Source organism: Nylanderia fulva, unplaced genomic scaffold (genome assembly GCF_048542155.1).
Source record: "Nylanderia fulva isolate GAGA-0341 unplaced genomic scaffold, ASM4854215v1 Scaffold16, whole genome shotgun sequence".
In the NCBI taxonomy this organism is placed as follows: Eukaryota; Metazoa; Arthropoda; class Insecta; order Hymenoptera; family Formicidae; genus Nylanderia; species Nylanderia fulva.
Window position 1 is genome coordinate 4,061,811 of NW_028189835.1, and position 27,659 is coordinate 4,089,469.

The 27,659-nt window shown below is 37.9% G+C and overlaps 1 protein-coding gene across 2 annotated transcripts; it reads right to left on the reverse strand.

Moving 5' to 3' along the window:
* Positions 1–614: 614 nt before the first annotated feature.
* Positions 615–27,168, reverse strand: Hil (peptidase hillarin). 2 transcript variants are annotated; one of them, XM_029314973.2, is made up of 12 exons: positions 26,583–27,168; positions 16,466–16,953; positions 11,838–12,069; positions 6,364–6,480; positions 6,048–6,220; positions 5,272–5,515; positions 4,325–4,551; positions 3,509–3,730; positions 3,294–3,443; positions 2,791–2,980; positions 2,178–2,435; positions 615–1,755 (listed from the first exon to the last, which is right to left on the reverse strand). In XM_029314973.2, the coding sequence occupies exons 2-12, from the start codon at positions 16,807–16,809 to the stop codon at positions 1,444–1,446; spliced, it is 2,469 nt and encodes an 822-aa protein (XP_029170806.1). In that variant the 5' UTR covers positions 16,810–16,953; positions 26,583–27,168; the 3' UTR covers positions 615–1,443. The 2 variants fall into 2 exon arrangements, with proteins under 2 accessions (XP_029170806.1, XP_029170805.1); XM_029314972.2 differs by having other exon boundaries at positions 11,838–12,102.
* Between the last annotated feature and the right edge of the window lie 491 nt (positions 27,169–27,659).

The following is a 27,659-nucleotide window of genomic DNA, read 5'->3' on the forward strand; positions in this document are numbered from 1 at the left end:
ACAAGAAATATTATATAATATATAATATTACATAATGGTATATATATATAAAAATATATATACTATTTTTCATCCTAATTATTACAAACAACATGTTTGCTCGATGATGCGCAATACTATAATATATTCTATTCTATTACCAAATAATTATATGACTGCTACTCCGATTGTGTGTGCGAATAATTAAGGGTAATAAGTACAGCACCTGTGCATTTCGAAAATTACGACTTGAAAATGCACCAGTTGTGTAAAAAATTTCAAAATAAATAATAAATCCGACGAAAAGCAATATATTTAATAATGAGAAAATAGATGTAAAAAGAATTGAACGATTATTTGTTTAAGTATAGGTACATGATATTATTTTTTAAGCATGAATCAAGTTAATGATATTTTTTTCAAGTCGTAATATGTGCTCGTATATGTATATTATATATACAAAAGCATCTTTTGTACGTAAAATATATTATATTTGCTGATATATTATCCGATTTATATATACGTCACGCATGACATAATCTGAATCCGCGATTAAGAATAATAATAGTACTGGGAATAAAAAACAAAATACGTACTGTAATAATCATAGAGCGGGATAAATACGTCGGTGTAAAGGGAACTTTATGATGAAAATTGTTTACGAGACGGAATCGCAGATCGTAATAATTTATTTGATTACGTTACGTAAGAAGCGCGTTACGTAACCGCGAGGAGAAGATCATTATATAGAAATATCGACTCGGTAGATGATACAAGCACGATCGTTTGAACTGTGTGTTCCACAAATACCGGGTGTTGAAAAAATGGCGTATCGCTTAAGATACGAAGGGATACCCTGTTCGACTCGAGGGCCTCTTTCGAAAGAAAGACGTCTTTAGGAAGATACTGCTGTGCACATAGTTAATTTTCTATTAAACGGTTATCTCCAAGTCGTAAGCCTATTGTTAGACTCGAGGTAGCGTGTCAGAGCTCGGAATTGCATGCCGTGTCGTCTTTATCCGCGCGCGCGCGACCTAAAAGTAGTCCTTAAAGACTCGGCGTAAAACGTCACTGTGCTTTCACCATTGTCTCTCTTCGCATCCTCTATATACTCTCTTTTCCCTCTTTCTCGGTTCACGACAGCGTCGATAGTTGATCGTTAATGGCCGAATGTACTTTCCGGGAGACGCTCCCGGATCGTTGTTTCTGCAAGGACAGGACGAGCTGTCGATACGACAAAAACGAGACGTTCTCTCGAAATCGTAAAACTTGTTGACGTCGTCTCGTCGCGCGCGATAAGCGTTCACCTTATTCGCGAATATTTTCTACGTTCTCTCCCTTTCGTCTTAACGAAACTCCCGGATATCCTCGTAACGATTTTCCACGACATAGGGCGGAGGAAATTTCCGGGACAAAAATTTCCGAAACGACTGCACGTCTCAAGAGCGAGAGAATCGGGCTTTCTCAATTCCTCTTGCTCGAATTGATGAGATATTTGCAGCAGTGCGTGAGCAGATGCTTCTCGCCGGTGACGTCATGCTGAGCGACAGGCGAGGCCGTGGATTCCCTGGTGTAGACGTCCAGACCGTATTGGCCCTCCTCGGGGAAGCTTATGGAGAAGGTGACCACGTCGTCGTCGGCGATGGAATGCGTCACGTACTTTGACAGACGTTTCTCCTCGATGCCGTTCTTGTGCAGGGTCGCCATAAAGTCCGTCAACGGCCTCGACATGCGAAATTGAATCTCCAGCTCGCGCCCGGCGAACACCAGAGCCTCCTAAAATCGATAGATCGTAAACCGATAGTTCCTTTGACAGATAAGATCGCAAGATATTTTCCTCGACAATTTTTCTTTTCTTTTTTTTTAACTCTTGACGCTTTTCGAAAGAATGAACAAATTTTTGATATGACCCTTGCTTCATATAAAATATATATAACAAATTATCTTGAAAAGTTCTATACAATTTATAGAGAACTTTTTCTTCTCTCTCATTCTTCATGACATTTTTTCCAAGTGATTCTCATTGAAGAAAATATTTTTAGGAAATTTTAATACTACATATTGTCATCGATGCCCATATTTGCAAGGTAGAAATTTAGACGTATCTTTGAGCCACCCTGTATCTTCAACTCTGATATCGATCTTGCACAGCTTTTGCTCTAAATTAATTATAAGCAAAGCGATTTAACTAGACCTACCTGATGAGTGATGGGTATAAGCCCAAACAATCTGGTGGCTTTGGTGGGGCCCCATTCACCACTGGCGCAATCCGGCAATGGTACCATCACCGTCTGCAGCTCCTCGCACGCGATTTTGAATTTGCAGACGCTCTTAAATTTCATCGGCTCCCCGGTCAAGTACTCCTTCGGCGTTACCGCGTTGGCAAATATGTCCAAAAGAAAGGCCCCGGAACAAGGCGCGTGAACTCGGAACGCGACTATATTTCCCACGACCGACTGTAGAAATTTCAAGATTTAAGATTTATATTTATTTTTTTTGATTTATTTATATTTAAGATTTAGAATTTACTTCAAAATGAAAAATATACCGCATTATTTTCTGATCTTATAAATTAACACAAATATACATCATAAAATAGTATTAATATAAAAATGATGATTTCCAAAAGAATACATTGCAACAAATATTTAATTACTCGAAAAGAGATTCTAAACCGTATATAAATCCGAAGATAATTTGTAAAAATATTTGACTTGTTTTCTGAAATTCTGATTACCTCCCGCGATTTCGAAATGCGCGAGATAAATGACGACGCAAACGTGCAGGAGGATTCGCGGATGCTGAATTTACCTGCATGACAAAACGCTTGAGCGACACGCCGTCGTAGCCATCGCCGTCGTTGTCGTAGAACTTGAGATTGTAATGAAAGATAAGGGATGATTGCATATGCGCCGGCATCGCTATCCTCACGGTTGCGGCGCCGGTGGAATCCGTGTACATAACGGCATTTGTATTCGTATCCGGAAAGTAGAGGCCGTACCTGTAGGCGCAGAATTTATCCGAACGGTATTCTCTCCTGTGCAACAGCTCTGTTACGCCGAGAGAAGTCTCTATTGTTAATAGAGACTTCTCTCGGCGCGAAGTCATCGCGAAATCATCGGGATTTAATTGCGTATTCTAACGGCCTTCGCTTTAATCGAAGGATTTCATATGCCGTCGAGACTAGTTGCTATAATAAAGCCGTTTGCCTCACTTGGTCAATTTAAATCTGATTAATGAAGAGAGTGTCTAATCGTGACACTGAAGAGTTCCCAAGTGATCTGTGTCATAAATGCAACGATAGAAGATCTTACCTGAAGAATAGGGAACGCACGAAGGGCAGCTCCTCAAAGTCTTTGAGCGAAATCGGTTGTTTGAGCAATTGCCAGTCCTCTTGCAGCGGGAAGAACTCGTATATAAACTCCCGGGGATCCGTCAGGAAGTAATGATCATCGTACTCGTACCTAAGTAAAACCCAGATTAAACTCTGTTGTAATTATTGGCTGATCGCGGTAGAAAATGGGCCTACCTGAGACTGTCGTTCTTGGCTTTCGCCTGGCCGGGACGAGGAACCTCTTTGGCATTGACAAGGTGTCGCGCCCCCCAATTGCACTGGACGAATCGCCAAGCACCTGCCACGTACACGGCGTTCCAGCTGTTCCGGAATCGATTGTCCTCGAAGCAAACGCCCGGCTGATAGCCCGCCGACTTGCTGTAACCCTTGATGACCACGCAGTGCAAGCCCGCGTAACTGTATCAGAACGATACGACGCTATTTAGATCGTCGCCTTTTTACGGATGTATAAAATGTACATATATATAGTATATATATTTTTATACGCTCGTAAAAAAAATATATATATATATAGCCAATAAGTTTGCGGAACAGCGATATCTGTCGATTTATTTTTATAAACGTTGCACGCGCGTTTTACGAGTCGCATATATAAACTGACGCGATATAAGTCGGTAAAAGTAAAATAAATCCTGCATATCAACTTCCATTTATGATTACATCGACGTGACATTCTATTTAGATTTTCCTCTCTTTCTTCGTGAAAAGCTTGACTATAAAATTTTTATTTTCGTGGAAAAAGAGTAACCAGATTTTTTACAAATATTTTTAACAATTCTCTGCATTTTTCATGTATCTAAAAGTATGACTTGTATCGTCTGTCTCTTTCGCCAACAAATATATATATATATATATAACTGGCATGTTAAATATAATACAAAACTGCATGGGTATGTATTCTTGATACGTTTGCAAAGTGAAGCTTATTCTCTCTCACTCTCTAACCGTCTATTTCCTGCATATGCAAAAATCATATTCGTCATATGTTACCTGCACAGTCGTTTGAATAGAACGTGATAGCTTTCCGTGCCGTGTTTGATGCCCCTCAACAGACCCATGGGAGTGTCGCCTCGTAAGTTCTCGTCGAACTGCATAGTGTTGAGATTCTTCACGGTGATCCACCGGAATATTGTCCTCGCCTTTTCTATGTCCGAGCCGCATCTGCTCACCAACTGTCGCACCAGATCGGTGAACGTTTTCTGATCTTCTTGCGCTACCTACGAATAACATCGATATCGTAAATCAGCGAGTATATCAACGAACGAGCATCTTATGAAAGCCGCGTCGATAAAATATGGATATTACCCGGTTCAATATTTTCCGGCTCACAATAGAAGAGAGCGGAGCGAAAAATCGAAAATATTAGTCAAAGTGGATCTTTTAACCGCAATTATATATTAAAACTTGTCGATCGGTCGAAATAAATTACTATAATATACAGGTTGAGAAAAAAAATTCCGGATCCCTGAAATATCTCTCGGAAGGAGCGAGATATAGAAAGAAATGTTAAATATAAAAATTGTAGTTACGGGATATTTTATACTTGATAAAATTATGTCACATATTTAAATTACAAAATGGCAAACTATTCACTTTTTCTACAATCCTTATTAACTTTTAATGCAACATATTACGAGGAATCGATTTCTGATGGTTCTATTTAAAAGACTAAAGTTGACCTTGAAATGACCCTTGAATGTGTCCTCTAGGTCAAAGTCAAGGTCAAGTGCCCCGTTTTGAGTCCTACAATTTTTATATTTAAATTAGTCTCCAACATCTGTGTACCAATTGCTTCCAAAAGAAACTAGAATATACAAAATAGAAGCGAGAGAGGTCGCTCCGCGATCTCCATCGCGAAAAGCTTGTTTCGGGTCTCTGAGGGAGAAGAAAGGCTTGAAGGCGCGCGCTAAAGAATTTTCGCAGCGAAATAGCTTTACCGAAATAGCTATCTGATCCATGTCAGCGAACTCCAGAGGATCATTGTAGATGTGGTATTTGGCCAGGGCTGGTGGCTGCGGAGGTGGCGCGCGCGACGGATAAGGCGGAGGCGGCGCTTCCTGGATATAACCGTCTCCTTCGTCGAGATATAAACTCTCCTGGAGCATGTACTCGCTTCTCGCCTCGTTGATCAGCTCCAGCATCTCCGAGCTCTGTTTCTCCACCAGGGCGGCGGTCGCCGCTCTATATAAATTGATCAAGAGTAACAGCTTTTGTTCCGGAAGCTCGGGCTTTCCTGGTGCGCGGACTTGTTTATCGTTTCCGGGGAGAAAAAAGAAGCGCGCGTTAAACGCGCGTGATTTTTCGCTAAATTCTTCTTCGTATAGCGAAAAGTAGAATCGATATCAACGTAATCCCGTTCGAGAGATTGCGCGGACTATTATTAATCGCGTAATAAATTTCGAGTACTTTGCGCGAATTATTTCATAAAATATTGAAAAGCTGCGTGTATCGGATTACAAATGCAAAACTAAAATAAAGTGTTGATAATTCTTCAATTTATACAGCTTTAATATCGTTATCGTAATTTCACATTGCACGTATGAAAATTTTATTAACATAAATATGTCATTTTTATCGATCACACTTTCTCTCTAAACTCGGAAAGATTTATACATTGTTTACTGTAGTCAATTATGATGATCCGCGATGTGCAAGCGCTACCTGCCCGATTTAAAAGCAAGATGTAGTATCGCGTTAATTACATAATAAATACCTCTCGTGCTCCAACATCTTGCGCGTGAGACTTTCCTTCTTCTTGTCCCTGCGTAGAGTCATGTTCTTCTCCAAGTCTTCCTTCTCCTGCTGAAATTGTTGGGTTCGAACTCTTCCGCCTTTTTCCCGTTCCCATCTCGCTGACAATTGTTCCAGCTCCTTCTCCCACTCGTCCTTTTTAAATCGTACATGATACGTTAACAATTTTTTTTTAACGCAGACACATCATTCTCATAAATAACAAAAAATTATATATTAGTATAATAACAAAAATAATAAATCGCATTATTTTTCTTAGAATTGTATTCATTACGTACTCGGAATTCTTCGCGGATCCGTCTGTCCTCTTCCTCGCGATGGTGCGCAAACTTCCGGTATAAATCATCCTCTTCTTTCCGGTGTTTCATCTCGAGACGCGTCTGCTCATCGCGATCCTGGTAAAAGCAAGGTAGAAAAAAAGATGTAATAAACACTCGATTCTTTTTATTTTTTAACTCGTAATTGATATAACGCGAATTGAATAATTGAGCGTAATTGGTCGCATTTTTATTTCAAAAAGTTTTATCGCGATTGTATTGTAGAAAATGTTAAATATATTATCGCAATATGTGTGGATAAATGCTATGATTTTATTATAAAGTAGAATTTATTCTATTAAATAAAACAAAAAATATATATTTTAATTAATAGAATACATTTTATTATAAAATAATTAATATTTCCGCGATAAATATAATTCGCAAAAGTAGAAAACCCCCTGCATTTCGAAGTTTTGTCATTCTGTAACGTAATTTCGAAAAGCGGATTTTTTGCCGATTAAGGATTAAACCGTCGTTACGTGCCGGGAAACATTCCGCTAATCGTTGCGGAAGGCGGAGTTTGCGGATACACATAGTTGGACGCAATGAAACGTTTCTATTTCTTAAAACGCCCGCAGCAAAACGTTCAGGTCTTAGAGCTAGAATGTACGGAGGTAGGTAGGATAAGGTACTCTACTTTTTGTATAATTTACTTTCACGTCGCGTTTCTGCTTTCATTCACTTCCAACAGAGTCTTCTCGGGGGAACGACAACCCGCCGTCTCTCGTCGACACAAAAGTGAGCTAATCCTCTTCCGGTGTATTTTTTAAAAAATGCCACGTTATTGTGTCTCTTTCTCTCCTTTCTCGCTCGTCCGCAGCCGCGCGACCGGAAATATTGATGTAATGAAAATATAAGCGCAACGTGTTATCGTTGAAAGAAACGAGCATGCTCCTTCGGAATCACGCACAGAGAAAATTTCTCCGATGCAATTTCTCTACAACATACCAATTTCGGAACGGCGGTTTACCGTTGCGCACATAAACGGTTCGCCACAAATAATCGAGATACGATTCAAAGGAGATTGGTTGTAGGACTTTGAGAAATCTATCTTGAGAAGTAAGGTCTCTAGCGCGCGTTTATTATATTACACAATATTCTCTTCTCTAGGTAAAGACTTGGCCCACTCAATGGAATTATGTGACATAACTCTATATGTCACCATGACGCATCTATCTAATTTGAATAAACGTCGCACTAGGCCGAAGCAGGAAAAAAGAGTCGATACTCGTTCAAAATAATCTTACAATAAATGCGTCGATTTAATGCTGATTGCGCGGAAAAGTTGCTAGGGGAGCATAGAAAAACATATATATGAGACTTTCGCGTGTAATTTTTATGATGAGGAAACCTGTTTGTGACATCGTTCAGAATGGCCGGGCGAAACACACCGAGAATTCAGTCCCTGACGTAATTCGAGGCCGCATTTTTCTTCTAATTCGTATTTTCATACGTTATGTTAGAAACAGCTGGAAGTCGGGCGTAACACACGTATTATATTTGGGATAAACCGAGAGAGAGAGAGAGAGAGAACGGCGGGAAGGAACAAATATTATATTAGTCAGATATATATATGCGCGCGGATACGTGTTTCGATTCGCGCTACGCGAGATTCGTTCGCCGCGGTTTGTTCCCCGGGAAATAGGACAACAGCCTTTAATGGATTAATTCTCCCCTAAGCGTTTACGCGCGGAGGCGCGTGAGAGACGCGCGAATACGCTATCCCCGTCGGCTCTTTCCGCGGGCCCGGCAACGATTCTCTAATTAGCCATCAAGTGCAGGAGTACCGCAAGCGGAAATAATTCCTGCTTCCAGCCTTCTCTCTCTCTCTCGTTTCCACCCCGTGTTTCGCGAACGCGAGGCCTTCCTTCGCGTGCACGTCCTGTGCGCGCCCGGTTTCGCGTATACGAGGGAAAATAAGACGACGTGGGCTATACATATATATATGTAGTATATATATATATATATATATATATATATATATATATACACGCGTTCTTCTTCCGTGGCAACGATTTGAATAATCGCGAACGACGACGCGCGTTATATATTTCCACCACGTCTCTGGGAATTTGCGTGCGATACCGCGAGGAAGTTTGCTCCGAAAAAAAGTCTTGCAAAGTTCTGAATTTTTAGGGGTGTCGTATACTTTGATCGATCGAATAATTGTATTAGAGGTTCTTAAAAGTGTCAACATTTTTTTTTCTATTTTTAGTCGGCTCATATTTTCGTCAAGCTTGTACACGGAGAGAATTTTCTCTTGGAATTTCAGGGTGTCTTTAGCGGTCAGGGAAATCCGGAAAACCGGGCATTGTCAGGGAAATTTGACTGTTTATCTGGATTTTTTCACATTATTCTACATTTGTCTCAATAATTTGAAATTTTTTATTAAATAAATATAAACTTTTCCTTGACTGCTAGCACGCTAATTTTCTGTGTTGTTAAAAATCGATTCATCTACAGCGTATTTGTTAATTTATATTTTCATTGTCGTGTTATTTTATTTCAATGTGTTTAATAGAGATACAACTAAAAAATTGATATAAATAAAATAGGTGATTATTTAAATAGTTTATAGTGTCATGTTTGTTTCGATTATCGTATACATAATGCAGATTGTATAATTGATTTTAAATTTTTGTTTTTTTAACTTTCGAACCTTTATTGTTGACAAAAATATCTCGAGAATTTCATGATTTAACATATATATTTGGAAAAAATAACACTAAAAAGTCAGGGAAAAATTTAATTTCTAGTCTTGAAAAATCTGAAAAACTCAGGGAATTTTTTTCATCGAGTCTATGCTGGACATCCTGAAATTACCCTGAAAACCATGATAATCGTGGGACCATATGGAATTTTATAAGAGTTTCTTTCTTAATATTTACCCCAATAAGATATAAAATATATTCGATCAATTTTAATATTTTTGATCGTGGTAAATATTAATCGGAGAAACTCTTATTCACGCTTTTCATGATTTTCACATCGATTCCGCGCTTTAGATTGTTAAACAAACGCGTATATCTATACCCCTAATCAAGTCTCTCCCGCTTATTTCGCATCTCTTATTTGCTCGAATTCGAAAAAGATTCCACGACGCATCGGAATAATTCCAGTCATTCGATCGTAGTCACGCGCGACGATCTGTCATGCGGATTCCACGGGCCCGCGCTGTTCCGCCAATTAAACGCAATGCCGCTGATCGCCGAGCTGCGTGAGAAGAGGGAGACCATCACGTATGCGATTATCTGATCATTGTGGGCGAAACGCCTCTCTTCGGGGTACGGTTCGCATGTGCGTAGGAGGAGGTGCTGGGCCCCCGCGATACGAAAATACCGGATAAATCACGCCGGCGGATTATTCCGGGAGAGAAAAATCGCGATTGTCTCGCGGCTTAACGAAACGAACGGTGCCCCTCGAGATGACTCGCTACCGCGCGAATTATCATCGCATATAAATTTTCAAAGGACAGGAAATACTTGTGGCCGATTGCCCACACGTCGTCGTCGTCGGCGGCGCTTTCATATTCGCGGGTTAAAAAACGCACGTAGGTTGGCGATAGGTTTCGCGAGAGATACAAGTATATAAATAAGGATCGATCGCGACTCGAATCGGTGCGAGAGAGCACGCATCGGGAGAAAACGCGGCCGATAGTGGAGCGACTAGCGGCTCGGCCTTATTTTACGGCGAGGCGCGCAGCGAATGATGGGAAAAGCGGTAATCTCATTTTCATGTAGAGTTCGTTCGCGCGCGCATTCCTGCATTCGCGCCGCTCGTTTGGACGATTACTCGCGTATGGAAGTCACGCTGCGAGCGAGACGCGGAATCCGTATGTATAACCCACGTCGAATATCGGATTCCCCGGGCGAATCGGAAATCCGCGGTTTTCGGGAATCTTGCGGTTTTAGCAACTCGAAATCGAGATCGTCCCCGAAGAGTATAGTAAAGTTCGCATCGTCCCGTCCACGATTTGTTCCAGGGGAATTTGATGGTGACTTTTTTATATTTCTTTAATGCAAAATATTTTTTATTTTATTTCAATGGCGAGTGAAATTATACTTGAACGTTTTCCCATACTGCATTTAAATTGATTATATTCCTATCAAATAAAAAAATATATTTTTTTATAAATAGAATATATGAGAGAGATAAATAATATATAAATTACGTTGCAATTAAATTAATATCGACGCGAATTGCTCGAGAAAAGATGTTGGCCAACACCAGAGTTTTGCAAGTTTTGCGATAAGTCGGAAAAGAAATTATGTATCTCTTTACACACGCCATTGATCTGGATTTTATTACTACGGAAGTACTTGGAGCAGCCTATTGTGCGTATTTTCGCTCATGCACACAATGCACATGTTCCCCTGCGCCTGTTTACCCGGTTCAGGAAGAAGCTAATAATCAGCAGGCGGTATACTCGCGTAAAAAAGTCAATTACTACATCGCCATTGTTTGCTTCTTTACGCACTTCAAAATTATCATTGCTAATTCGCGTTATTAATTAATGATCGTTGCAGACTTCTCCTCTGGGGCGACGACTGTTGCAGCTGTTTGCCGCAATAGTCTTCATATATGCGAGATTTTAATTTTTATTAGAATTAGACAATGATTTATACAGTTTAAATATAATATAATGTTGGAATTTCTCGAAATAATTTTTTCGTTCTTTTCATTTAAAAATTGTATCTATTATAGATATAAAAGATGATTGTACTTATTGGAGATATTTTGCACTCTTTAATAATTATCATTTGTACTTTTTCCGGAATTTCGTCTATACGCAAGCAAAATTATTTCAAAACTTTTTTTTATTTTGTTGCTTTCGTTAATTTTCTCAGAATTTTTCCTTTTTTTATTTCGAAACATAATTTACACACCTAAAGAGGAAAAGACAAAAATAAAAGTATATAATATCTATCTTGAAGTAAAAGATTACACAAAATCTCACAATTTAATTCAATTTTTTATAAAAATTACCAAAAACTACATTAAGAAAGGAAATCCATAGGAAATCCAAATAATCCTCTTTGGATAAAAATTGAATAACTGCTCGAGACTCAGTGACTCGGATTAGAAATAGACGACTTGAAAAGTGTCTCGCAATGATTAAAAAGACAATTAGCGTGTCTTTTAGAGTATACGAAATGTGTTTTTCTGGTTACAACACACGTAGCAATCCGCAATCCGTATCGGTGTCTCTCCCCTCGTAAAAACACACATCTTACAATCTCTCTTTTCCACGCGGAGGAAAAGCTTTTTCCGGTTCTCCGCGGAAATTGCGTGTGTGTGTCCGCCAGCGTAAAACGAAGAGAGAGAGATAGAGAGAGAACATAGTAACGCTCTCGTCCTTATACGGCGACGAGCATGACGGAGAGGAGAGATTGCATATGAACATCGAACGCAACGCCAACATCGTGACTCACCAGATAATAATCGATGGGTTTCTCGCGGGCCTTGCTGTAGCCCTTCTGCAGCTCGGTCTGCTTGAGCGCATGGGCGATGTGAAGGGCGCTCGCGTCGAACCTGCCGTACTGATAGCTGCCGTCTCCGGAATAATTGTGATTGTACGGCGAGGATGCGCCCCCGATGCCGCCGTCGCGCTGGGACGACGACGTGGTGTTCGTCGCCGGCGGCGAGCCGTGCCCGTTCAGGTGCCTGGCATAATTAGGCGAGTCTACATTATCGTAACTGCAACAGAAGCGTGCACACGGGTCTTCAGAGGATTGCGAGGGGGATTTTCAACCCGGGAGTAGTGCAGGAAAAAACATTCTTCCAAGTTATATCGGAACCGACGAGAAAAATCATCTAAGATGATCCTCTTAATTTAAGAAATTTCTATAAATTTTAGTATATTTTTTTCTGAAAATATAAGAATAAATTAAGAGGATCCTCTTCACTATTTTTCGATATTATGGAAATTATAAGAATTAGCTTTTTAGATGTCAAATATTACAACCTGAAATTTAGTTATCATGCCTAAATTTTAGCTGTAGTAACTAACGGAGAATGTTATAGCTAAAACATATTAGCTGGCATAGCTAAATTTTGGCATGATAACTAAATTTCGTATGTAATATATATGAACAGCTAAAATTTAGCTATGACAGCTAATTCTTTTTTCGTGATTGAGGAAATAATCGAAAGATATTGAAAATAATGAGTACTATTTTTGATGAGAAGAGAGTTGCTCCCTTCAGTATTTAATGAAAATTTTATGAAACTTTAAATTAGAGAATTTATATATAGGGCGAATATAATTTTCAAGAAGGTGGATTCGGTAGCGAAGAGACAATTTGGATCATTAATCTTTTAATACAAAACTGGCACATCGCATTCGTTAGTTTAGCTCTCGAGATAAGAATTTTCCATATTCCCAGTTAGCGGAAAGTCTCCCGATAGTAATTCTCATGCAAATCGAAAATAGTCTTGCCACTCCAAGCTCGAAAGTTTTAATCAAAATCCCGTTCTCGATATTATAGGTTTGTTCCGAAAAATTCACCAAATATCATCAAAGCAAAGATCACCTCCAGGGATCATCGTCTCGACAATTGATCGATCAAATCGACGAGGATAAAAGCGAGACACTGGTGTCCTTGATACGTAAGCTAACGTCGCTCGTTACACGACGATGCCGGAAAAGAATCCAGGTCGACGCCGTCGTCCGTGGATTATGTTAACCCACATATCCTCGCAACACAATCGCCTCTCTTCCCCCGCCTCAAATCCCCCCTTTCCCACCCGCGTGTGCGAGCTTGACCCATAATTCCGGATAACTATAATGGACGCAATTACTCACCGACGCGACGCAGCGTTGCAATTAGCGTCGCGGTTAAGTTCAACGGGTTGCAGTAAGAATCTCACCAAGATACGTTTGTGAGAATTTAGCGTATATATATATATATATATATATATATATATATATATATCGTTTAAATGAATGTGTTACACCTCTCGTGCGGCTTCTCTCGGGTTCATTCACTCACGCAATGGAGAACCTACGCTCTCTCGTCTCTCTTTCCTTTCCCTTCTCTTTTTTTCTCTCTCTCTCTCGATTTCTGCTCTTTTATCGTGATCATCGAGCCACGAAAAGCAGATACAAGAAACAACATCGGACTTTAGCTAAATCGGCGGATCGGTAATTCGCCGGTCGAGCGAGGAATCGCAGAGAATCTCCAGGCAGCCTTTTTAAAAATGCAAAGGTGGAACAATGTGTGGAAAGAAATGTAGGTATACGAACGCGTGATATGATATAATGAAAGAAATAAAATCCTCCATGTACTTATCTCACTGCTGTGCCTGCAAGCGACTCGCGCGTTACTTTAATAAATTAAAAAATTACAAATAAAAGTAAAGAGACGCACAAATGTGTACAACAATGAAAGAAATAAAAGCTGCATAAAATTGTTGCTCCTTAGCGTCTGCGAGCTACTTTCATATAACATCGTATCTATTTTTATGTAAAGAAATTTAAAGAAAATTATTAATATTTTTTTTTAAATTACTCGAAATAATTGATAAAAAAATGATTGATTGAAAAAAAAGATTTGAAAATCCGAAAGAAAGCCACGTCGGGAAGAAACTCCTCGCGTAACGCATACGCGCGCATGTAGGCGCGACTTTTACGAAGCACGGTGGCCATAAAAAGGCATACAAAAGACACAGTGCGTGCGCGAATGTGTTGCATTGAATGAAGGATGTTAAAACGGGCGACAGACGGACGATCGAGATATACCGATGATTCTTAAGAGATCCCAGAGATACGCGACTGCGACGGTCTTTATATGTATAGTATACCTATACGCTCGCTAAGGCATGCATTCTCTATGAACGCGAAGATGCGCAATAATGCACGGTTATACAGACACGAGTTTATACATACAAGACGGTAGAGAGTGCAGCGCACTTCTTGCAACACCGCGACTAGTTTACTTAATCAAGTTATCGAACCTCGCGATCTCGCGATTTCTATTACACTAGACAGATTGGGATCAGATTGATTTGCCGATAACACAAATCTAGAGACATTGGATTTTTAATGTATTTTTTCTAATTTTTTATATTTAAGATTAATTCTATGCTACGAATCTAATTTTTTTCTCTCTCTTAAATAAATGTAAAAATTTCTCAATTTTATACTGACAGCTTCGTAATGATTTTATAAGAATTCGCGTCTCTCCTATTTTAAATATTATTTTTATATGAAAATGATTTTTCAAATTTTCTTGCTTTTCGATTCTGATTCCTTCTGTCAGTAAAATATTCTTATATAAGTACAAGTGCAATATTTAATAAAAGTTTTGTAATAATGTTATACGATCACAGATTAACACAGTCTCTACAGAAATAAGCTCGTTGGCATTCAAATTAAAGACCGAGTAATGCAGTACTCGGTCAACTACTGAGGCTTTATTCGCTAAGATTTTGTCGGATTAAGGACGACGTAATTTTGTTATATAACATAAGTGAGATCTTTAAAGTAGAAACCCGTAAGATGACACAGAACCGAGGAATGGAATGCATATACAATGACTAATAATTTCTACGAAACTGTGTTGGCGTCAAGCAATTAATTTACTCGCTAGCAGTAAAACCAGCAAGCAATAAAATAATCTTGGAATTTTATTCCGTGTAAACCCGTAAATAATTAAAAAAATATGATATATAAATATCAAAAGCTTGTGCCATTAATTTTACGGAAATATTTAAATTTATTTCCAATATATCTTACTATTAAAGTTTCATATCTCGAGTTTTTTATCAAATATAATTTTCCATCGATCAAAAAGTAAAATATATTCTACCAAGGTTATGAAGAAACGGTTTCCATGAATAAAAAACTTGTTGGTTACACTCGTATATATATATTTCGTGCGAAACACGATTTCGAGACGTCGTGTAATTATTTCCAGCAGCGTTCGATCTCGATCGGACTCGACGAAGGGAAAGTGGAGAAATTAGACGTAAGTTCTGCCAAGCGTGCCCTCTCGGCGTATTGTATCCCTATAATATCGAAAACACGAACATTGAAAATTTTCGTTCGACGTTTTTTCGCGCGAAAAGCAAGCTCGACGAGAAAAGATCGAAGGTCCGCGAGAACATCGAGAGAGAGAAGAAGAGATGTTTTTCCGCGAGATTATATCTTCTCTAAACGACATATAGAAGAGATATATTTTGGGCCACAGAGGGATGCAAGGATATGGCGCGTGCGTTGCAAAATATCGCATTGTTCTTTAAATATAGGAAATTGAGATGAAGAGCCTAGCTTCTCTCCCGTCCATTTACGATTCAAATGAGCCCATTTCTGAGAGCATTACGTATTTAAATCTATGCAGCGTCCTACAAACTTGAATGACTCGAGAGTATTATTTGCCGAAAGAAAACAGATGCGTTCACGCGAGCGGCATTTATTAAAGAGCTATTACGCTGACATTTGTTATCTTAGGATAGCACCGAAATTACTTTTAACGTTCCCACGAAGACAATAACTCTCATAGATACATACTGTTATTTTACATTTCAGATATAATAACGGTAATTTGTTTGAGGGAAAGGACGCGCGGCCTTCCAACTCGAGTTTATTAAAACATTTAATTTTCAATATCTCGAATTCCATTATATCTCGAGTATTTCGTCATTTTTTCGTTGACATTTCCTCTTTCGATCGCGTCAATCGGATAAGAGAGAAAAAAAGGAGATATTCTACAATCGAATGATTGAAAGAAATAGGAAAACCGAGCAAATGAAACAGAATTGAAAGCTCTAATTAAATCTGTAATTATTCAAGACTTTCGATTGGAGAGACGAGATAGAGACACTCGAGAAAGTAACATGCATTTTAATAACACACGGCACGGCCGATATATCACGGAATTTTTCGTGAATTAAATTAATTACCCGATATTATTATTGCAATGCAGGAGTGTTGTGGAATTAATTTATCTTCTCGCTGTTGCGATAAGAAGATAGAAAGTGAAGAGAGATTTTCAGAGATCCCGTGCGTGCAAACCCAAGTTAATACTGCGATAATAAGAAAAAAAAAACCAGAACTCACCATGGTGGATAGACGCCGCGAGGTGAAGCACCTCCAGCCCTGATCTGCTCGTTGACGTAACCGCTTCTAGGTACATTAAGGGCACTCCGAATGCCCACACTGGACCCGTCCAGGGTCCCGGGTCCCGGTTTGGGCACGTGACTGCTGCAGTAAACCTCCTTGTCGTTGATCGTGTGCTGATTGTTGTAGTAGGTCTTCAGGGTGAGCTTGGTACCGCAGATCGCGCACTTGAAGCAACCCGCGTGGAAGAACGTAAAGTCCTTTAGGGGACCCACCCTGTCCACCTGGTAGACGGTCTGAGCGCATCTCAGACACGTGCTCTCGTAAAAGTTCGGCCGATACATGACGATGTAATCCGTTTGTCCGAGAGAGAGGACCACTTCTCGTTCACGAACTCTCTCGCACTCCTCTGCGAGACTCCGTCGTCCTTTGATCACCGCTCGCTACGATCTCGCACGGCGCAGTGTTTCGCTCTCGATGCGTGCGACCTTGGGAATTAAAGGCCTCGATCAGGGAATAGAGAAATTACCTCTCACCACCGAGATATAAGGCGACGCCGGCGCGAGACAAATAACTGGGCATTAGAGGCTGTTAGAGATTGACGCATGACTCACCTAGCCTAACCATTCTTTTCGAATTTCTCTCTTTGATTTTTCTTCGAAAGAAAGCCTCGATTGATTGCAATTTGTAATATTTAATTTCTAATTTATTCGATGAGCTAATTTATTGTCACGTGTTTTTAATGTGTGTCAAGGGAAAAATCATAGAAAAAGATTATTTTCATCGTCGTAAAATATTATTAAAATACAGAAGAATGTGGATCTAAATATTAAGCTTTAGAGAAATAATAAATGTACAGAGAAAATTTTATAAGAGTTTCTCTGATTAATCTTTACCACTATATAAAAATATTAATATCTACCTGAATAAAATATAAAAAATATATATGTTCGATTAATTTTACCATGTACATATGTACACATTAATATTTTTTATTGTAAAAAATATTAATCAGAGAAACTCTTACAAAATTCTTCCAATACCATGTTGTCCAACAATTATCATGATTTTCAAGGTAAATTCTAAGAGAAAATTCTTTCCATACTTAAAATAGATACATATATAAAATTTATAAAGAGAATCTATTTAAAATGTCATATACATATATATCTATAAATTTTTAAATCTGTTATTTTTACTCTTACTATTATTGATGGCATGAGACATTTTTACAAGTCGTCCTTGTATAGGTTTAATGATTTCCTTTCCAATACACAGGATATATGAATGTGCGAGATGCCGAAGGTGGAAATCAAACGCACGTAAAGGAATTATACATAAGAATTAGTTTGTAACTGCTGTTAATTATACCGGTAGACTTCTCTCTCGGCAGTTGAAACACGCGAGCATATATAATATAGTATTCGCGTTCGTTTTACGCTCCAATTCGACATTGTAGCGAGTTTCTGTAAGTGACCGAATCTCGCATCGTTATCGCATCTCTAGCTGAATTTATTATATGTAATTTCTAACATATTATAATATAATTTATATCGGCGATTATTTGCAGCCAAATGCAACATTATTAATTATTAATTATTTATCTCTTCAGTCGGCGTTTCGTGCCTCGTCGAGTCTCCTTCTGTCTTGTTCATCCTTTCCTGCTCCTTCATGACATTTACATGACACTCACTCGCGAAAACAGGATTAATTATGATCGTGCTGCAATTTACATAGCACACTCGACATTAATCGTACACGGTGCGCGCACTTTATTTGATACTGCAAAGAGAGAACGCGAAAATCACGCTTGCAACGAAGTTAATATTAAGCTAACGATGTCAACGACGACTGTACTTATCAATTAAACGCGACGCTTAAATAAATTCGATTAAAATACCCTCGCGGTATTTTATTGATAACCGAGAAAATTATCGCCAACCTTGGACATCCTGATACCGCGCTCTCGTTAATTACTAGTCAAGACGCGAGTTAATTATTAGTTGAGACGCGATAATCGCGAAAATTAATTATCCACGATGTGACCGACAATCTTTGATCGTTCGTCCAAAGTGGTAATTTATCATTTTCTGGTGTTTGTCGTGATCTATTTTCAATAATAATACGACGACACTGTGAACGAGAAAACAGTCGTATAGAATAAAGAATAATATGCATACCTATGACAGCAAAACAATCGTATACGAACATTACTACGCAACAATAGTATCGCATAAAACAAAAATCGAATATCGTGCAATAGTTTAAAATAACTTTTATCGGCACGCGAAATATTTATAATATATTTCAAAATAAACTCGCGCGAAATATTCCATTTCTTATATTTTTTCAAAATTGATGAATAAACAATATATACCATGAGTTTTCGTTATTTTACTTAATCTTTCAATTTGTGTATTTATTACATCTGTATTTTTCAATCTGAAAATAAATTGGTAAACTGCATTGAAAAAAATTGAGAAAAGATTGGATAAAGAAAACAACAAAGAATCGACCAAAACAATTGTGTATAATAAATCAGAATAAATATCGCAAAGTATTTAACGACGTGCAATGCACAATATATACAATAATGCTATTGTATATATTACACACGTACGATAAGCTTGTTGTCATTCGCGGGGCGAAATTCGAACGAGAAGCAACATGAGAAGAGCCCTATGTGTTACATTATCGTATTATCAAAGTACGAATGATCATATTATCAAAGTTCTTCACATTTAATTAAACATTGTAAGCCAACGCGTGTAATTAATTTTCGCGCTTATCGCGTTTTAACTATAGCAACTCATTTGCATAGTATTGCGCGGTATCAGGTATAAAGTTGCCGATAATAATTTTCGAATTTCTCAGTCATTAACAAAATATCGCGGACCGACTGCGTCAACGCGACGCATTTAATTAATAATATACAGTCGTTATTGATCTTGGTAGTTTAACATATACCTTCGTGTGATTTTTGCGTTCTCTAGTCGCAATATAAAATCAAGTGTACGTCGTGCGCGATTAATATCGGAAGTGCTGTATAAAGTGCCGTGGGATCGTAATTAATCATTTTCGCGATTGAGTGTCACAATGAATTAGCAAAGAGAAAGAGGAGAAAGAAGCCTGACAGAAATTACTGATGACGAAACACTACGTGTGATAATTTTATAATTTTATTAATTCGTTATATATTATTTGTAAAATATTTAATTGCTCGCTCATTTTGACAGTAGCAACTCACTTTTATTATTTTATCATTCTATAAGATAATGTACATAAAAATTCCAAGTTTTTGTTTCAATAATTGAAATATTTTATTATTTAATAAATAAGTTATAATTAATAATTTTTGTATTTTTATACGCATATGCAACAAAAATGTTTTATATTTGCTTTCGATTTATGCTTTGCCATAATTATCAGGTTGTGTTTGGAAAATACTGCAGGTTTCTAGATTATATAATATATATCTACATAGAACCTGCATTATTTTCCGAACAACCTAATATTTTTCAGAAATGTCAGCGTAACATTAAATCAGCACACATCCCTATCTTTATTATCAATTTTCTGCCAATTGATATGTTCAATAAATTAGTGATTAGTGATTAGAGAGTAACAAATCAGTAAAAAATTAGCACGTAATTATACATCCGCGTTTGATTTCTCGTGAAGGAAAGAGGGATATGTCAGACAAGATTAAAGTGATCTATTCCGATTTGAGAATGAAGATATGCGAGGCGAGCCTGAATCGCCGACACTTTCCTGCGAAATTTTGCAACACGAATCATTGCTAATATCTCTCGTGGTGGGCGACGAAAGAGGTAAAATTGCAACAGCTTTAATGACCGCGATATGCCTACGGTAACACGTCGGCGAGATTTTCCCACGTATCGTTCAGCTTGAGAGTGCTTAATAGATTTTTCTTTATAAGAGATTCTCAATACCAGTATATATCTGCGAATCAGTTAATCTATCATTTCCGTTTTTTTTCCCTATATTAACGCGAGATGATTACATATTATCGATACAATCGTAAGAATAGAAAGTCATAAATGCATTAATATGTAGAAAGTGAATATCACGCGAAATGTCGATATTTTCTGCTTTAAAAAGAAATCATTCCTACTGTACCGTGAAAATTGGTGTTTTTCAAGTATCTTCACTTTCAAAAAGGTTCTTAGTTATCATTTATATGCGAGAACAGTGTACTGCTCAAATTAAGTTAAACGCACTATTTCTTTCATCTATTTGGCCGTAATGCTTTCTAAATCCTTATAATAGAAGGTCATTCGTATTGCAACTATTAGTAATTAAGTGTCATTTGAGATTTTGGGATCTACAAATTATTTCTCCACTTTTTCTTAAATAAATAAAAAATATTCTGACAATGAGTTAACATTAAATTAACGATATGAACAAAATTGTTTCTTTAGACAAACATTCTAATATGTATATTTATATATTGTATAACATAAAAATAAAATGTAAAATTTAGAAAATTGATTTAGACACTACTTACAAAGTAAAATTTAAAAAATTTTTATTGAGAAATAATATTTAAAAATTTTGAATTTTTAAATTAAAATTATTTATCAAGATTTTTTCTAATCGCTTTGTAAAAAACATTTACTCATAATAAATTCTTCGTGTATGGTGGACAGTGAGAAAAAATGGACAAAAAAATATATTTATTTAGAATGAAAAATAAAAATATTTATATATTATAGTTATATTTTTCCTATTAATTATACATCAGAAATACATTACACGAAATTATAATAAATTAATGTAAAATAAAATAATTTATTTGTATATTAATTAAAATCCTGTTTGAAAAATTTAGTTGCTTTTATGCATCGGAAATAAATATTTGAAATGTGTAAAATTTTAAATAAAATCCATTAAAATCATTATTCTTTTGTCATTGCGTGATGCGTGAATAGTAAAATATTCGAATATTAGTTTCAAACATTTGTATTTATTTTATTTTTCTTTCTACGGGGCTTACGTTTCTCATATTCGCTTTTATTCGTGTTTTATTAAATCAATATTTGAAAAAATACAAGAAATTTGAACTTGAAATAAATTTCAAATATTATTTCAAATAAGAATTTTTTATATACACGGACAATTCCTTAAAAATTTTATTATTCAAGTTAATCAATTTTTGCATTTCATGCGTGTATATGTGTATCTCTATGAATTTCACGAATTTAAAAATAAGTATGCGTATATGATATAGTGTTTCCCAACGCATTATTTGATTTAATCGAAACTATTTAAACGACTATTCCCAATGGTCTGCATTTGAAACGTGTCCCACTATCGCGTCGACAAACGATTCGAACAATAGCACTTGCAACACGCTATTAGCAATGCATTCATCAAACGCGACACGTGCCTAGCCTCCGGTTCTCTTTTTCCCTCTCACGCGGAACAGCGAATTGGAATTTTTCGCGGTCAATTGCGAGAGCGAAGGGTCGTTCCCCTCTTTGCAGTTCTAACAAATCTCTGCCCCGACGAAATCGATGCGCATAAGCCGCAGGTGATCGCGATCTCACGATGACGCGCGCCATACCGATGCGATGGAACGTATCAGAAAGTTCCTCTTCCGAAGAGCGAGTGCACGCACACCGCCATATCGGGAGAAAGGATTTTGTACACGTCGCGTCACGGCGCGCGTATATCGCGCTCCTCACACATCGAGGTATGAGCTAATTCTTTGCAAATGAGGCCACGGTGTGCATGACCTGCTCTCGCCCCACTGCGAGATAGTTTGTTACCCCGACGACTCTGTGTACAAAATCTACACGGAGAGAGAATTTTTTAGAATTTAGGTATATCCTGAAGATCTCATGGTAAGTATATGGGGGTATTGGAAGAATTTTATAAGAGTCTCTCTGATTAATATTCTTACCGTGATACAAAATATTAATATCTACCTTGATAAGATATAAAATAGGTTTGATTAATTTTACTATACTACTAAATGCTCTCCGTGTAAATATATTCTCGTAAATGGAATGAACGTATTATTACTGATACACATAGGTTTCAGTTACAAGTACTGCAATGAAATGTTATTAAGAAAAATCAGTTGGTAGTAGTGGCTGTTTCAATCAATGATATTTACAAAAATGCATCTTATAATATTTATGTTAAAGAAATATCTGAGTTTGATTAAAAATCTTGTTCATTTTTTATCTTAAAATTGAAAAAGTGTAATATATAATTCTGAATTCGATGATTATATTTATATATGAAATCTTACTGCCTTATTCGCATACATAAAACGAAGGAGCAAAGTGTGTTTTCGCTAAAGATCAGTGACATACTCAGCGATCTTCGGTGAAATCTCGTCGTCTGCTTTAATCAGCGACATTTTCACTGATTCGATTTAAGGATTGCCTGATTTCCGCTAGCGCGGAAACGAGGTAATCGACGTCGGTTGATTTATTCCACTTTTGCATTTTCGCGTATCAAATTTCCCATTATACTCGACGCATAAGTAGACACGATCATTACCATCCGGCTCGAAATACAGCGCTTCATCAACGGGCTAATGTTTATACTTGTTATACCGTTCGCGCGCTGTATATAAGCCCACAGTATCTATCTATGCCCGTAACTGCCGGCGATGAAACTAATAACGCGTAATATTGATTATGACGTAACTGTGTGCCCGATAGCGCTAACAACGTCTCGCATCGAGTTACCGGTGCATATATATATATATATATATACAAGAGAGAGTCCTGTTATCCGCCAGTAGAATATAAGTGATAAATTGAACGCGCGTCGCGGTTCGCGCGCGATTCTTTGATATCGTCCCTCGAAACGCAAAAATACTATATTTCAATCGGACGATAAATTTTCATAATGAAATGCTATCCGATTAACGAGTATCTGCCCGGCCGAGAGATCTCGCGCGCGTTCTTTATAACGGAAATTCTCTCAACACGTCTCATTAAATCTATGTGCGTTTTACTTTGCGCGCAGCGGCTTTACGAACCGCGGAAATCGTAAGATTTTCTCGTCAAACTTTATCAGCGCGAGTCATTTTTGCGCGAGCGATCGCAACAGGTGTGGACGGTGACACTCCTCTCCGAGGCTCGATAAACTGATAACAATAGTTGCTCAACTTTACAATATAGTTGCTCAATGTCGAAGGCTTTCGCAACTACAGTTATATTTTATCTCGAAAATAATTTTAATTATTTCATGCCAATTTATTTTTAAGTATCGAAAGCTCTAACGCGTCCTTTTATTCAATTTTGAATGATTTAAATTTGAGACGTGATGGAGCACATCTCTAAGATTATCAATCATCAAAAACACTACAACGAATAATTCCTTCTTTTTCTTATAGATTTTTTTATCATTACTATAAAATGCAAAGAGATTTCAAACGAAAGCTCGATCGAACGAGAAGAGCCACGATAAAAAGGAACGTGTCTAATCCTGCTAGACCTACTTGACAAGTGCCGTACAAGATTATTCTTTGCTTCTAAGATCTATCGAACACAACTGGGAGAAACTTAAAGAGACTGAAGTTTCATTACTTTCCATTCACCTAGATCCGTCCCTGGTCGACTCGCATCCGCGAGAGTCCGCGCCTTGCGTACACCGAGAACGGCGACTCTCCGTGGAATGCGATCGGAGCGGCGCGATTATGGCGAATTGCATAATGCGCCGGAGTGAGAAACGGGCAGTACGCCAAGTGCGATTTAATCGCGTAATATGCGGCGCGTTGCTCCTTTTACAAGTCGTCTTCCGGCGTCATTAATCGCTCGTTAAGTATAAAAAAAATAAAGAAAAATCGCGCCTATCTGCGCACTCATTCGGAACCGAAACCTCTTTTTCGCGCCTTGATTCGGGAAGAAACTCGGCGGCGCGGATGAGCCGAGGAAAGAAAGCTGCTTTTCGGAAAGTATATAAGGAAGAAAGCGAGACGCGTCTCGCGCGAACGTGTAAAAATTATTTACGCACATTCCTCGCGCGCCTCGTCGGTTTATCGCGCGCGATAATGGTCATTCGAATGCCCACCGTGTCCCCATTCTTCGTGGCCCACCTTCTCCTAGGTATTTTACACCCGTCTCGCCACGCACGCACACGACGAACTTTATTATGAGGTAAATCGCGGAGAATGCGGCCGCGATTTGGATATATGCAATTTGGAATGCCGCGTTTTCGCCGGGACGGCGAAATAATAATAAAGGCAAAAAATCTCGTAGAAATATTGCGCGGCGTCATTAATTTTAATGACAATGGCTCGTGTAGATTTTATTGAATTTTTCGAGATTATTTAATCGTCCCCAACGGCACAGAGAATGTTAAAACATTGATATTAAACATCCCCTGGATGTCCTTCAAATATCTTTTGAACATATGTGTATACTGCTACACAAGGAGAATTTTCTCTTTGAATTTATACCCTGAAAATCATGATAATCGTGGGACAATATTGGATATATAAGAGTTTCTCTGATTAATATTTATCACAATTAAAAATATTAGTAATTTTTACTATATACATAAAATTAATCGAACACATTTTATATCTTATTGTGGTAAATATAGGGTGAATTCCAAAAGAAAATTCTCTCACGTGTAGGGATTACGTAATGAAAAAAAATATTCTATATATCATATCTAAAGTATGTGTTTATCCATTATATTGCATCGATATATATATTTATGTAGCGTGAAGGAATTTGTTGCAAAAAAAGATTCACGAAAACGATGTCGCCATTCGTGTCATTCTAATGGATGTAATGTAAATTTAACGAGCGATTTAACATCGATACCGACATCCTCTGTGATCAGGATATTAAAAGTATTTCCGTTTTGTTAATACTAATTAACTTTAATTACAGCTTTGATTAACGGGTAAAAAGTCAATTAAACCGCGTAAAACGCGTGACTGATAAATAACGGTCTTTTAATTTCTTATTTAATTATGAACGTGGAAGCGTATTATTATTCCGATGATTCTGATAAGAGAAATCTTTCGAATTTTCTCGTCGGAAAAATTTGCGAGATTTCTATTAACAATGATGTACATATAATTTGGAGTACTTTAAATTTGCACAAAGTAATAAATAACACGATACGTTTATTGACATTTTATAGGCACGTGTCCTAATTTTAATCCTACGACATGTTTAATTCACATTCATTGAAGATGAATCACCGAATTTGAAAGAAAATTCTCTTTAACAAATTTTTTTGATCACGGAAAAAAAATAACTAAATTTCAGCTATGAAAGCTAATATTTTTAGCTATAAAATTCTCTGTTAAATTATAGCTGAAAAATATATTAGTTACCATAGCTAAAATTTTGGCATCATAACTAAATTTCAGGGACAGCTAAAATTTGGCTATTGTAGCTAATTTTTTCTGTGATCATTCACAGAGATCTGTGAATAGATTCAACAACTTTGTAATTTGTGAAGCTGGTTATAGATACAAAAAAGAACGAGAAAAAAATTAAATAACTAGACATATGCCTCTATGCAAAATCGAGCATCATGTCGAAAAGTGGGGATAACAGATGACTCTATGATAACTAAAAATATACAGAGTGCTTCTAAAACTATGTCAGATATTTTAAATGATCAAAATAACAAAAAAAGTTCCTATAAACATGGGTCCAAAAATTAAAAATTAGCACCACCTTATAATTTCCTCTCAAAATTAGATCAAATTGTCAAAACCGCATAAAAATGAAGATCATTATTAATTATTATACGCAGTGCAATGATTTCTACGATCTGTAGAAAAGTCTCCGAGAGCTGCAATACATATTTTCGATTTTTTTCTCTCAACTTTAAAGGGCCATAACTCGGAAGGAAAGCATTCTTGCACCCATGTTTATGGAACTTTTTTCTTAATTTTGATCCCTAGACGTTCTTAAAATCTCTAGCATACTTTTAGAAACACCCTGTAAATGTGGCGACGCCCGTACGCACTTTTGCCCTTTTCTCTATCGAAAACGCCGCGGGATGGCGATTCCTGTGGTAAAAGTGGAGCAACGTTGTCCCACTCGAAAAAAAATACGAACATATACATATGTACGGGGATTACTTATCCTGCGCCGATACGTACGTCCTCATAATCCTCGCTTCGTCCGCGAGCAGTCTCGATGACTGGTTCCGTGACTGCCAGGCATGTTTCTCTATCTCTCTCGCTCCTTCTTCCTCTGGTCTGGTCCTCCGGAATCTGGACCTGGGAACCTCTACTCTTCCAGGTAGAGAATCGCGGATGACGACGAGCCTCGAGCACCGCGTAAAGACGAGCACCCGCGCGATATTCTCGCGGTCCTCCTTGATCCGCCGATTATCTCTGCACCGCGCATCGAAATCACCAGCTCGCGCTTCTCGCTCCGTTTCGCGGGAGAGACGAAGGTGGAACCGAGGGTTTTTCCGCCGAGTTTCCACCTGTTCCGACCTGATCGCTCTCGTCGATCGATATCTCGATCAGCTCGATGGAACGCGCTCTCGCGTTAAGAGATCCCGCGTTTTCTCGCGTCTTTTCTCGCGAGCACTTTCGACCTTCCGGCGCGACGAACGTCTCTGACACGCTTTCGGAATGAGGTCTCGGCGAGGCGGCCCAGCGGCGAGTCTGATCGGGCCCGAATATCGCCACCTGCCTCCGACGACGTTCCGAGAAGGTCTGAGGTGAGAGAAACGGCCATTTTGAGGCACCGCCGATGGATCGCGCAGGTGGCGCTAGAAGGTTGGAGAACCGACCTACCTGCGTTTTACGTCTTTCCTGCGTAACGGGCACTCTCACGCGAGCGATCACCTGGCGAGGATCTATAGAAATCTGTACTCTGCGAATGGATATACTGTTTTGTCTCTTCTTCTTTCTTTTTTTACATTTATTTTTTTTAAATCGCGACAGAAATAATTTTAAATTTTCTCTAGCTCACGGAAAAAAAAATTAGCTACCATATAGTTAAATTTTAGCTGTCCATATATTACAACTTGAAATTTAGTTGGTAACTAATATTTTTTAGCCATAGTTTAACAGAGAATGTTATAGCTTAAAATATTAGCTGTCATAGCTAAAATTTAGGCATGATAACTAAATTTTATGTGTAATATATAGACAGCTAAAATTTAGCTGTGGTAGCTAATTTTTTTCCGTCCTGAGACTACATTTAGATATCTTAAAAATTAA